Here is a 14,742-nt window from a genome sequence, read left to right as displayed (position 1 = left end):
AGAGTAACAAGTAATTAGAGTCAAAATGTAGTGATTCACACTCAAGATACTATGGTGATCTCAAGTCGTAGGATCACTTACACAATTTTTCACTAGAGATACACCATTGGCACTAGATAGATATCCTAACGGGATCTCTAAACGGATCACTCCAATGCATTTGAACTCTTCAAATCATCTACACATTAGCCTAGATATCTTCATACCATGGTTGATGAGAACAACCACTAATTACCTTAATCAGAGGCTAACTGTGTACTAGTTTTACCGTACTAAAGATGTCCTATTTCATTAGTACTATAACTAGGGAATTCTAAGAATATTACTATAAATGCGATTGATATCTCATGGTCACCAACTCTTGTGACTACCATTACATCAGTAAATATTCTAAGGACTTTATCGGTTGTAACTAATATTTAACAGATAAATAAGAAGTTATTAAAATACAAAACATATAATAAGGAATGCATAAAATAAAACAAATACATTGTTTTAGGGCATACACTCCAACAACAAGTCCAATAGAACACCACTTATCTCCAATCTCCGTCCACCGATCAACCCCCTACCGGGCCTGAACACCAAACAGAAATAGTAATGGTAATACTCGAGCATACCAATTAGTCGAGAAGATAACACTCCACTCGACAGAACAAGATAGAGGTCCTGAGACGGGATGAGAGGCACCTCCCATTCGGATTGAGTGTGGTACATGCTGCCGCTCAGTGCTAGGGTCGACGAGATAACTCTCCAATCAATTTAATCAGGATAAAAGTATTGAAACGGAATGAGAGACACCTCCCACTCGAATTGAGTGTGGTACATGCTGCCGCTCAGTACTTACAAGTCAAGCACAAGTATAGACACAAGTACAGGTCAATCAAGTTTAAGCAAGTACAAGATCATTCAAGAAGAGGAGAACGAGTATGATAAAGTACACACTCGCCTAAGCGGTAATAAGCCAGTTCAAGTAACAAGTCATTTTTGAACCACAAGTAGCATGGAACATGCAGTTGAAATACTCACCTAATAAGAAATGCAGAGTTTGTCCGTCAAATCCCATGGTTACCCTTTCCTTCGTTTCCCAATCTTAGGGCAACGAGTGAAAGTCGTTAATATCCTAAATTCATTTTTCAACCCAAATGTAAGTTCATTAGGTATCCAAGTGGTTTGTTAATCGACTCAATTTACCATGCAAGTTAAACCAAAGATGTAAGAAAATATCATAAGAAAATGAGTTTGACAAGTGCACGAAAGTTGAGCAAAAGGAAAATCTCGTTCAAGTTCAAAAGGATTTTCTCAGGTATAACAGTCGCGCACGCGCAGTTTCAGGAAAATGGCCATATCTCACTGTAGAAAAGTCGGAATCGCGTGCCGTTGGTGGCGTTGAAAACTAGATTCAAAAGGCTTTCTGTGACAGCCCCACCTCCCCCTAAAGCGAACAAGAGGGTTCGGCGGGCCGCCTGCCCGAATCTCGCCGGGACTCAGTCGTTCACTATAGTTCTCAAATAGATTACAATATAAATTCCAAATATTACATCAAATTCTCCAATAATTACATGTCATAAGCGAAGCGAAAACAATTCCCCAAACTATACATAAAATGATTCCAAATCCAAATTGTACAAGATATATGCCATCCAGTCACTTGAATAAGTACTACAAGCCTTCCTTCGCCACGAGCCCTGTGGAGGGGAAAAAAATACTTTTGGGGTGAGTTAAAAGCTCAGTGAGTAACTAATAAAATCAGTAATCAAATATATTTCACAATAATGCATTTCGATGATGTCATGATTCCAAAATCAAATGTACGTATTTTTGCTCTCGTGAGCCAGTGAAATCATTGCACTTAAACACCCAACGCTCAAATAGATCACTTAACGTTAAACAATAAGGGGGAGCAACGTTGGTGCTCCAGATCATGTCATGAACAATAAACAGGGTGGAGACGTTGGTGTTCAGCACAAGACTCCCCAAGAACTTCTTGAAGCCAAATCATGTCATGAACCCACATGCATGCACGCATGATATGCAATCGAGTAAATAATGCAAGAAATATTTCACAAATACTTTGGAAACAATTTAGGGTCACTCACCTCCACGGCTCAGAAACCATCCATCATATATCATTACCTTGCCTGTGACGCCCCACATCTCCCTAAGGCGGACCAAAGGGTATCCGCGGACGCCTGCCCAGCTCGCCAGGACTCAAGCAATTCCATTCAATTTAAAACCGGACTAAACATTTCGAAGAGAACAACTTGGATACAATAATGCGGAAGCGATCAAGCTTATCAAGTCACTTAACATATAACCATTACATGTGTAATCATAGAACGACTTAAATTCAACATACACGTCAGGGCCCAAACTTTCAAATTTACAATTTCCAAAAGTACAACGCAAACCAGGGCCTAGTCAAAATATAGCAGGAGTCTTAACAAAAGTACCACGAATGGTTTCTCCTTACTTCTCCAAGATTCGGTCCTGTTAAGGAAAACAAAACTATAGGGTGAGCTAAACGCTCGTGAGGCCAAGAACACACATGCAAGCACTTTGTTCAATTAGCAATCCCAAATTTAGTAAATAAAACCATGTCCCTTCAATAGTCAATCATTTAAACAGGAAAAGTAACCAGAAACAATTCAAGGATATAATAGCTCTCAGGAGCTAAGTTCCACTCGCTCTGCCGATGTCATTCGTATACCTTCCCGCATTGACCCTCCTGTCAACCGGGTCGGTATTTCCATTTCCGTAGATCACCACTTACTTCCCTCCGTCCACCGTACACCTCAAGGGCCCACAAGTCATTTATAAGGCGATACTCCACGAGTATGCCGAGCAAGACCTCTCATTAGGTCAAGCTCATTTATATCTCATGGCACGCCTAAGTCCCCGACCAAGCCCATTGCTGGCTCGAGTCTAAGGTCGGCCTATGAGTTTGGGCGTCCCCCATTCATTTGAAAGTCGAGGAGGTTCACTCCAACGACACATGTAATCATAACATAACATTTCATTTCATTCATTCATTCAATACATTTCATTCATTCATTTGATATTAGAACGAGTGCGGTAAAGTACGCACCCGCCCTTACTTTTAAAACTTCCAACAATTATCACAAATAAGCAAGTATCACAGATTCACACACTTGACACTCACCGAGCAATTTAATAAGAATTATTTTCTGGGAGTTCAAGTGTCCACAGTAAGATCCTCTTGAATGCCTTCTTGAGCGCCTGGCAATTAATAGCGGATAATCACACAATTAACCCACTAGTCAAGGAAGATCGTACACTAGTACAATCTAAGGATTATTTCGCAAAAAGGAACCTCAATTACACGTAAATCGAGGTTCAACTTGCCTTTTATTATGTACAATATTATTTGGGTTTTTATCATGAAAATCGAGGGCAAAACGTTTGAACAATACTAAGAGAATCAAGAGTTTCGGAAAAACTCCTTTGCCTTGAAAATTGAGAAATTTCAGTTTTATCTTAAATCTTTGAAAATTCGTATCTCTTTCGATATAAGTCCAAAATTGGGAAACTTTATACCGTTGGAAACCTTTTGGAAAGTGTTAAAAGTTCTTAGAAGACATCTTTCCACGAATCTAGGTGGAAAGTACTCAAAAATGAGCTTGAAGGTACAGGTTCGGCGTACAAGGCAGAATTAAGTTGGATTTCGGCCAACTTTGGAAATTCGGCACGATTCACACGTTGCAAACCGGCCTCTGAAATTTTCAGCTCAATTAGTGTTACAAGTGAGGTTTATAGCAAAACAAGCGGATCAAGAATCGGAGTTTCGAGTACCGAGATACGGTAGCTCAAAGTTGAGGAAGATTCAAGACTGAAGAAGAATTTCCAGTTTTGAACCTCCAACACTAGAAATTTAATTCGGTATCGAAACGAACTTGAATTGGTACCAAAATTGGCAGGATTTTACTCCTATATGCAAGGTATTTCCCTATCAAATTTCAGGGAAAAATACCCTCGGGAAGGTAGTTAACTACTCATCCAAAGTTCAGGAAAAATTCTAAGGCAATCTGCCTTGTGACTTTCATTTCCCAATTTCAAATCGTTTAACCAAGAAAACTATCCAACCATGGTTCATTGGTGAAATAAAGGTCTAAGATACATCCATGATACCTTTGGTAAGTGATGAGCATCAAGAACTTCAATTAATAAAATCATTCCCAAGTTTTGCCCCAAATCAGTCCAAATACTACGTTTTTCCAAAACAGGGCAGTCCTCTTGTTTTAGTCACAACTCAATAAATTTAACTCGGAATGAGGCATGGTTTATGGCGTTAGAAAATTCATTCACGGGACTAAAAGTTCACAGAAGGAAATGTTCTGAAATTCGGCAAGCAACCAGCTCAAAATTGAGCCTCAAGTTGCTGCCTCTACAAGCCATTCCAGCAAATCCGAGAGACAGAACAGCCATCTTAAAACATTTGGTTCGGCTCACTCACAAAGAATCAGAAACTGAATTTTATCTCAAATTAAAGCTAGGAATGTCTAGTTTCAAACGCCACCGATGGCACTTGATTTCGACACCCGAGGACAGAGTTATGGTCAAAATACCACCGCTGGACAGGGTTACCCGAAAATAACTTTCCAGCTTGCCTAGTCCACGAATAAATTTGTTTGCCCAACCAAACGTTAATGTTTTCCAACGAAAATTTCTACACATATAATATAACATATACACATCAGGTTCATGCCAATAAATCACCAAAAATGGGCCTAATCATGGCCGAACAAAACAGGGGCAGATTCAGCAATTTCTGGTCATGACCTCTACTTGAGTTTCCAACAATAACACTCCATAAATCCATCATTACAACCATTAAACTACCATTAAATCCAACATTGATCCTCAAATCAGCAACAACATCCCAAGTGTGGGAATACAAAGAGCCCACTAGAACATTACACAACCATATCAAGCTAACCAAATGCATGCATGAACTTAACAAGGTAAGATAGCTTCCAAACTTCAAGTTTCCAAGAGTAGATCATCACTTACTTTGGTTTGATGTTCAAGCAGAATTTTCAGCCCTCTTTTACCCCAGAAAAACCGTGATTTTCAGCCCTTGTTTGCAGCTCAAAATGATCCTCAAGTATCAAGCTAAGTGTGGTGCAAGTTTGGTTGAATTTGGAGATGATTTGGGGTTGGTTTCACTACAAAAAAAAAAGATTTTACTGACAAAAATTTTTGTCAGGAAAAGGTACGTATTTCGTCAGGAAAAGTTTTCGTGACACCAATGTCGTCAGAAAAGATTGGTCACCTATACGCCGTCAGCAAAAGGTTTTCCTGACAACTATTGAAATTTTCGTCAGAAAAAGTTTCATTTTCTGTGACGCATCATCAGAAAAGATAATAGTGATGATTTGGTCGTCAGGGAAAGACCTCATATTCTTGACGAGCCTTTGTCGGGAAAGACCCTAAACTTTGTCACTAAATTTTCAATTGTCAATAATAGTCATACATTGAAACTTGTCGAGAAACATTAATGACAATACAACGTCATTTTTCTTGATGACAGCTGCATCCCTTTTAAGCCCAGCAATTTTAGTGCCAACAAAGTAACCGTATCATCTATTTAGACACTCCATCCAATCAAAATATAAAAGTATGCAAGCAAAATATCAACCAAAACTTCACAAATTATCATTAGTAGGCAACCATAATATGTCAAACCACAAAAGTTAACCATGTCAAACATTTACATATCATCCCATTCCACGATTTGAAACCAATATAAATATTGCTATTTCTCCCTAGATAACTGCCATATACCTAACATATGCTAAAACCAAATGATGGACTTCAATTCCATGGTCAACAAAATATTAGAGATGGATGATATCAAAATAGAGGAGTTCTTCAGTATGAGCCAAAAACAATCCACAAGTTCATCCCAAACCTGTACAATAAAACCAAGAAAAATCTGAAATCAGAGAAATAATAGAATGGCATGCAAAAGATGTATTTTTGTTATGATGCATGGATGATCACTACAAATTGCTTAGAGACCACCTAATCATGAGTACAAGCAATGCATTAACTTGTACAAGAATAATTATATATGTACACAGCAATGTTGATATAATAAATATGTTGCGCCATGTTATAGACCATGTGCCTATATCTAGTTTGTAGAATAGATTATGAAAAATCATTCGATGGTACATCTAATGCATAATCAACAACAAATTTTAAAGATAATGCCCATCAATAGCATTTGAATTTCTTTATTCTCAAATTCTCATGTCTAATCGTTATAGCAGTAATAACTATGAATGATATCCGTCGAGTAATTACAGTAGGTGTCAAGAAATACATTGATCAATTATAATTTATTAGTAATTAAAAGCTAAGCAAAGATCAACAATAATAAACTGTAGGATCCCAGCATTAGTCAAGTTCAGAATTGCACCAATTTCTTGCATTTCAGTCGTTTTGCACAGTTTCCAACACAGTACTTCAGTCTCAGTAAACAAAGTAGTAGCAACAAGGAACCTATGGCCACTAAATCAGATACACTGCAAAAATTGGTAGATATCCTAACTTTGCAGTTGAAAAACTCCAATATGTAATTGGACACATATGTATCTTATTTTGCCAATTCTGTTCATTGTTATTTAAAGCTCTACCTGTAGCCGCTTCAGTAACACTCAGCTTCTCCCCTCAACACTCGGCTCCTCCGCTCAAGTAAAAGATTTGTGTCGCAGTTTCCAGCAATGGCTCCTAAAGCTGACACCACAAAAAAGCTTGATACAAAGGCTCAGGTAGCCAAGGTTGCCAAATTTGTCAAATCTGGGACAACTTTTAAGAAGAAAGCCAAGAAGATCTGGACCAAAGTTACCTTCCATCGTCCTAAGACATTGAAAAAGGACAGGAACCCAAAGTACCCACACATCAGTGCTTCTCCTAGGAATAAGTTGGACCATTATCAGATTCTCAAATATCCTTTGACTACCGAATCTACCATGAAAAAGATTGAAGATAACAATACCTTGGTATTCATAGTTGACATCTGTGCTGATAAGAAGAAAATCAAAGATGCAGTGAAGAAGATGTACGACATACAGACCAAGAAAGTGCACACTTTGATCAGGCCTGATGGAAAAAAGAAACCATATGTTCGATTGACTCCAGACTACGATGCTTTGGATGTGGCAAACAAGATTGGAATAATATGAACGAATTTAGTCATTGTTTTGTTCCAATCAAAGATACTGTCTTAATTATGACAATTTGCTAGGCTTTTTTGTCGTGAATTGTAGTTCTGTTTTGGTAATTAATCAGCATTTTCCTATACTGGAGATAACACTAGTTTAATTTTGAGGAAACTCGTGGTGTAGTGAAAAATTTTGCCGTTTGTCCTTCCTACTAAAAAAAAAAATTTAAAGCTCTACCTGTTTAAATTCCAGAAAACAGAGAATACATGCATTCTAGCAAAATTATATCATGCCTACATTTATTTCTATAGTCAATGTAAGAGAAAAATTTTAAAACAATGGATTGTCTCTACTTTCTGTACCAATTTGCAAATTTTCCTATTTAAGTAGGATAGGAAATTCAGTGGTAAGTAACATTGCATCATTACAGTCTGCTATTAATGTTAGATGTTATAGCGAGTATATCAAAACTCCTGCATTAATAAAACTTCATTGAACATGCTACACACATCCATTAAAGCAAAAGAAATGTGAAGGAAGTCAAGGCGAGCTTCATACATCATATCTATCATATGCTCGCATTGCTGCATGAACTCACGAGGCAAGATTTTACAGACGCTTGCTCCTTAAAAACCTGAAAACAGCAATGCCCAATCAGAGTAAATAAAAACAGGGAAAGCTGAATTTTGGAGAACCAACACCAAGAAACCAAAATGTAGCATACAACAAAAGAATTAAAACTTCCGAGCTTCTTATCCGTGTAAAGGACATAACAAATTCCAGAATTTTGCATATACGACTTATCAAACCGTATTCAGAAAGGAGACTATACCAAAAACACCACCTAAATTTGACATTTTCACTACGTTGATAAATTTCAAATTTTCAAAATTGCAGTACTTGAACATATTTCTTGGCCTTCATCAGGTAAAAAATAGAAATACTTTTGAGGTTAAAAATGTTCCGCAATCCTCTCACTCAAAATCAGCCGTGAAACTAACAATACCTTGACACTGTATCATTTGCGCAAGGAATCTGAAAATTCAATTTCGGTCAGAAAACCAGAACATAGGTCCAAAACCCTAATGACCGATAAGAAAGTTGACAATAGAAGTATTTAAAAAAAAAAAAATCAAATCCCAATCAGCATTAGATTTCAGATCCATGATCAAGCGTTGACATACCCAAAAAATTGATAAAGGAACAATCGTGTGCCTCTGAGTCGATCGAAACCAATATAAAGCCCTAAATTCTCTTATATTTTGGCGGAAAAGAAAAAGTCCAAGCCTTTTATCTAAATCAGTTGGTTTCAGGCAATTCCCAGCTGAATAAAACGCTAAGAAAGAACAACGATCTAGAATCGGTCAGCAAGATGATAAGCCCCATATGAAAAATCAAGAGGAAAAAAAAGAAAAAGAAGATGAATCATTACCTCAATTGATCCGAAAAAGAAGTTGAATCATTACCTCAATCTCCATCAAGCAAGCGAGCATCAGCAGGAATGATATCACCAAGTTGTATACTGATTATATCCCCGGGCACAAGAACTGAAGCATCTTCCTAGGTCTTGACGAACAGAGAAAGGGAGAGATGAATTACCTACTATAAAAATAAAAAAAAAGGAACCAAATAAGGACGAAATTGAAGGGGGATTTGGAGAAAGAGAACTGATTCCAGACAAAATTGAAGGATTATTTGATTTTTACATCACCTTAGACCATCGTGTTGTCTCTCTTGTTGAAAGAGATGAAGACAAGTTCGGAGTTCGTTGTTGTTGGAGATGAAGACAAGTTACAGATTTGCAGCAGTGTTTCTTTGTCGTTGTTGTTCCAAGAGCAAGAGATACGGGAAAAGTGCTTCTTTGTTTCCTGGTTTCTATGTCATAATAAGTTGATGTCCTTCTAAATTCTTTTTTGGCCCAAAAGGGGAAAAAAATTGGTGGGAAAAAATGGAGGGAGAACGAAAACTTTTCCTGACAAATTCACGTGGAGAAAGTAACTTTAGACGATGAAATAAATAGAAAAACATGTTTAAAGTAGTAGTGCTTTTTGAAGGATATTTGCCTGACAAATTGTCATAAAAAGTATGATTTTCTGACGAATAGTTTGGTTGTCACGGAAAATTTGTCACGAAAAAAATAATTTTTTGTAGTGTTTGAGTGAAATTTATGAGCTGAAATTTTGAAGCAAGGGAGTTAGAGAGAGGGGAGGGCTGGTCGGCAATGAGGAGAGAGAAGATGAGAGTGATCTGATTTCTTTTAGCTTCCAAGAGAAGGTGAAATAAGTGGTGTAAATTCACCCATAAGTCAACTCTCATTAGAGGCCGTTTGGCGCGATTGCGGCTCGATTTTCTCGCGCGTTTGGTTCACTAGTGCACTGAACCTCCAATACATTTATATTCATGTAAGTATTATTCACTCTTAATTGTCCCGAAATAAGGGTCTAAAGTCCCTCAAATAAAGTCGCGCGTGTGAAAACGCGTACCGTCAATTTTAACGCGATAACGCGAAACTTCCAATAAATTCTTATAACGATTGCACTACTAACTATCACTTGAGTATTTACTCATAAGATTACCTATTTTAGGACCCTAGTACAAGTCTCCAATATTCCAAGCTTATTGTGCTACTACGCGGATAAAATCTCCAAGTACTATTCACTATTTCTACTAAACGCGCTCCAGGAAATTAATTTTTAGAACGAGCCACTTTAAAAATATAACGAAGTTATATTACCATGTATTTAGGTCTAATAAGACTAGAAAATATTCCTCATGGCAAAAATCCAATTAAATAATTTATTAAGCCATAAATTAGGCATAAAATAATAGTTTTTACGAGTCCTCACATTGCCCGAGTCCAAGCCCTAAATCACAAACTCAAAGCAATCATACATTCTCAAAGTTCGGACAGCATGTCCCCACAAAAGCTTCATTTCCAACCTACAATATATCACCAATCACACATACGGTTAATAAGCAATCAAATACATCCAATTAGGCCACAATATCCCTCAATCAAAGCTAATTAGAAGCTTAAGAGCCACCATTAGAAAAACCCCCAATTAAACCCTAGAAACCGGAATTCATTCCCTCAAGCGTAAATTTTCCGCAACGATCGCAATTAACGTATAAAAGTTCCGATTAACACCTTTCGGCACAATATCCATAACTGAAGCTACTGTTATCGGATTGAAACGAATCTTATGGAGTTTCGACGCCAAGACATAAACCTACAATTCTTATGAAGACCTCAAAGCCAAATCATGCATTTTCATGGTCAAAAACGGAAAACTCCACGAAAACAGAAATCTGGGCGCGGAACAGGGTTCATGGGTAGTCAAGGGTATTTTGGTTATTTTACATGATACAGTACTCCGATCAGGCTGAAATTTTGTAGGCTCCTAGCTAACACCATTTGCTACAACTTTCATGTTTTACCCTAAGCCTGATTCGGCCTCTAACATGCCCAAATAAATCCGATCAGAACAGGGCAAAAGCGAACCCTAAACCTGGAATTCATCAAACCTTCACTTCCAACCATAAACAAACCATAATCACACCATATGTCATCATATTAAACCACTAAAGCCACCAATTGAACATTATCAAAGCTAAAGGGAAAGATTCTTAACAACTCACCTTGTAACCTCAAGACAACAAGCAACTTAGCACCTTTGTTTCCCAAACCACTTCACCACTCACCTTAATCCTACCAAGAGAAAGGTTTTTATGGAGCAAATCAAAGTTTTAGCGGTTGGTTTGTGAGATCAAGGCAAGAAATTGAAGAAAGAAGTTGGAGGTTTCTTTCTTTTCTCTCCCTAACGAGTTCAGCCAAGAGAGCTTCAAATGAAGAAATAAAATGGCCAAAATTAGCTTTAAGATGTTAAAATATCTTGGTCAAAAGTCCAAGGGTGAATTGAATGGAGACACTTGTCACCTTTTAGCTTAAAGCTTATCTTTTTGTCTCTCTTATACTAATCTCTTAGCACCTTGTAAAATAATATCACTTAATACAAACCTCCAACAAGTTGTCAAAAATATATTGCATTTACCGCACTAGCGGGTCCCACGTCCATTTTACACTTCAAATTTAACGTGGACTAACTTGTATCAAGGAAATGATTTGAAAACTATATTCCTTTATAAAAATGTATAGGAAATTAATATATTGGAGAAAGGCATAAAATTGAAGACAAGGAAACAAAATAATGTCTAGAAAATATATAAAAATTTTCGGGTTCTCACACTCATTCTTTCGGGGCATCACAAACTTCCCTCCTTAAAAGAATGTCGTCCTCGATATTCCATCTTGTATCAATCAAGTCAAGACATCCCGCAAGAATCACTCAAGCATTCCAAGTAAACACTAAGAGTCAAATAACACCTACTTGTCCGCCTTTCAGTCCTTCAAGAATCACTGATATTTCAAACCAAACCCACAGTCTGGCATCCTAAACTTCAAGCCCCGGATACACTACAGAGATCTGAAGCCTAAGCTCTGATACCAACTGTGACAGCCCCACCTCCCCCTAAGGCGAACCAGAGGGTTCGGCGGGGCGCCTGCTCGGCTCTCGCCGGGACTCAGTCGTTCACTACAGTCCTCAAATAGATTACAATATAAATTCCAAATATTACATCAAATTCTCCAATGATTACATGTCATAAGAGAAGCGGAAACAATTCCCCAAACTATACAGAAAATGATTCCAAATCCAAACTGTACAAGATATATGCCATCCAGTCATGTGAATAAGTACTACAAGCCTTCCTTCGCCACGAGCCCTGTGAAAGGGAATAAAATACTTTTGGGGTGAGCTAAAAGCTCAGTGAGTAACCAATAAAATCAGTAATCAAATATATTTCACAATAATGCATTTCGATGATGTCATGATTCCAAAATCAAATGTACGTATTTTTGCTCTCGTGAGCCAGTGAAATCATTGCACCTAAACACCCAACGCTCAAATAGATCACTTAACGTTAAACAATAAAGGGGAGCAACGTTGGTGCTCCAGATCATGTCACGAACAATAAACAGGGTGGAGACGTTGGTGTTCAGCACAAGACTCCCCAAGAACTTCTTGAAGCCAAATCATGTCATGAACCCACATGCAAGCACGCATGATATGCAATCGAGTAAATAATGCAAGAAATATTTCACAAATACTTTGGAAACAGTTTAGGGTCACTCACCTCCACGGCTCAGAAACCATCCATCATATATCATTACCTTGCCCGAGTCCAAGCCCTAAATCACAAACTCAAAGCAATCATACATTCTCAAAGTTCGGACAGCATGTCCCCACAAAAGCTTCATTTCCAACCTACAATATATCACCAATCACACATACGGTTAATAAGCAATCAAATACATCCAATTAGTCCACAATATCCCTCAATCAAAGCTAATTAGAAGCTTAAGAGCCACCATTAGAAAAACCCCCAATTAAACCCCAGAAACCGGAATTCATTCCCTCAAGCGTAAATTTTCCGCAACGATCGCAATTAACGCATAGAAGTTCCGTTTAACACCTTTCGGCACAATATCCATAACTGAAGCTACTCTTATCGGATTAAAACGAATCTTATGGAGTTTTGAAGCCAAGACATAAACCTACAATTCTTATGAAGACCTCAAAGCCAAATCATGCATTTTCATGGTCAAAAACGAAAAACTCCACGAAAACAGAAATCTGGGCGCGGAACAGGGTTCATGGGTAGTCAAGGGTATTTTGGTTATTTTACATGATACAGTACTCCGATCGGGCTGAAATTTTGTAGGCGCCTATTTAACACCATTTGCTACAACTTTCATGTTTTACCCTAAGCCTGATTCGGCCTCTAACATGCCCAAATAAATCCGATCAGAACAGGACAAAAGCGAACCCTAAACCTGGAATTCATCAAACCTTCACTTCCAACCATAAACAAACCATAATCACACCATATGTCATCATATTAAACCACTAAAGCCACCAATTGAACATTATCAAAGCTAAAGGGAAAGATTCTTAACAACTCACCTTGTAACCTCAAGACAACAAGCAACTTAGCACCTTTGTTTCCCAAACCACTTCACCACTCACCTTAATCCTACCAAGAGAAAGGTTTTTATGGAGCAAATCAAAGTTTTAGCGGTTGGTTTGTGAGATCAAGGCAAGAAATTGAAGAAAGAAGTTGGAGGTTTCTTTCTTTTCTCTCCCTAACGAGTTCAGCCAAGAGAGCTTCAAATGAAGAAATAAAATGGCCAAAATTAGCTTTAAGATGTTAAAATATCTTGGTCAAAAGTCCAAGGGTGAATTGATGGAGACACTTGTCACCTTTTAGCTTAAAGCTTATCTTTTTGTCTCTCTTATACTAATCTCTTAGCACCTTGTAAAATAATATCACTTAATACAAACCTCCAACAAGTTGTCAAAAATATATTGCATTTACCGCACTAGCGGGTCCCACGTCCATTTTACACTTCAAATTTAACGTGGACTAACTTGTATCAAGGAAATGATTTGAAAACTATATTCCTTTATAAAAATGTATAGGAAATTAATATATTGGAGAAAGGCATAAAATTGAAGACAAGGAAACAAAATAATGTCTAGAAAATATATAAAAATTTTCGGGTTCTCACACTCATTCTTTCGGGGCATCACAAACTTCCCTCCTTAAAAGAATGTCGTCCTCGATATTCCATCTTGTATCAATCAAGTCAAGACATCCCGCAAGAATCACTCAAGCATTCCAAGTAAACACTAAGAGTCAAATAACACCTACTTGTCCGCCTTTCAGTCCTTCAAGAATCACTGATATTTCAAACCAAACCCACAGTCTGGCATCCTAAACTTCAAGCCCCGGATACACTACAGAGATCTGAAGCCTAAGCTCTGATACCAACTGTGACAGCCCCACCTCCCCCTAAGGCGAACCAGAGGGTTCGGCGGGGCGCCTGCTCGGCTCTCGCCGGGACTCAGTCGTTCACTACAGTCCTCAAATAGATTACAATATAAATTCCAAATATTACATCAAATTCTCCAATGATTACATGTCATAAGAGAAGCGGAAACAATTCCCCAAACTATACAGAAAATGATTCCAAATCCAAACTGTACAAGATATATGCCATCCAGTCATGTGAATAAGTACTACAAGCCTTCCTTCGCCACGAGCCCTGTGAAAGGGAATAAAATACTTTTGGGGTGAGCTAAAAGCTCAGTGAGTAACCAATAAAATCAGTAATCAAATATATTTCACAATAATGCATTTCGATGATGTCATGATTCCAAAATCAAATGTACGTATTTTTGCTCTCGTGAGCCAGTGAAATCATTGCACCTAAACACCCAACGCTCAAATAGATCACTTAACGTTAAACAATAAAGGGGAGCAACGTTGGTGCTCCAGATCATGTCACGAACAATAAACAGGGTGGAGACGTTGGTGTTCAGCACAAGACTCCCCAAGAACTTCTTGAAGCCAAATCATGTCATGAACCCACATGCAAGCACGCATGATATGCAATCGAGTAAATAATGCAAGAAATATTTCACAAATACTT

The 14,742-nt window shown here is 37.9% G+C and overlaps 1 protein-coding gene across 1 annotated transcript; it reads left to right on the top strand.

Annotated features, from left to right (window-relative positions):
* The first annotated feature begins 6,721 nt into the window (after positions 1 to 6,721).
* LOC113754350 (60S ribosomal protein L23a-like) lies at positions 6,722 to 7,211 on the top strand. The gene has a single exon (XM_027298741.1). The coding sequence runs from the start codon at positions 6,750 to 6,752 to the stop codon at positions 7,209 to 7,211; it is 462 nt and encodes a 153-aa protein (XP_027154542.1). The 5' UTR covers positions 6,722 to 6,749.
* The last annotated feature ends 7,531 nt before the right edge of the window (positions 7,212 to 14,742 follow it).

The sequence above is a fragment of the Coffea eugenioides genome, chromosome 11 (assembly GCF_003713205.1).
Source record: "Coffea eugenioides isolate CCC68of chromosome 11, Ceug_1.0, whole genome shotgun sequence".
NCBI classification, from domain to species: Eukaryota; Viridiplantae; Streptophyta; class Magnoliopsida; order Gentianales; family Rubiaceae; genus Coffea; species Coffea eugenioides.
The sequence above is the reverse complement of the archived record's forward strand: the minus strand, read 5'-3'. Positions and strand labels throughout refer to the sequence as shown.

Coding starts and splice junctions, on each gene's coding strand:
- LOC113754350 (XM_027298741.1), top strand. CDS start 6,750: ATGGCTCCTAAAGCTGACACCACAAAAAAGCTTGATACAAAGGCTCAG.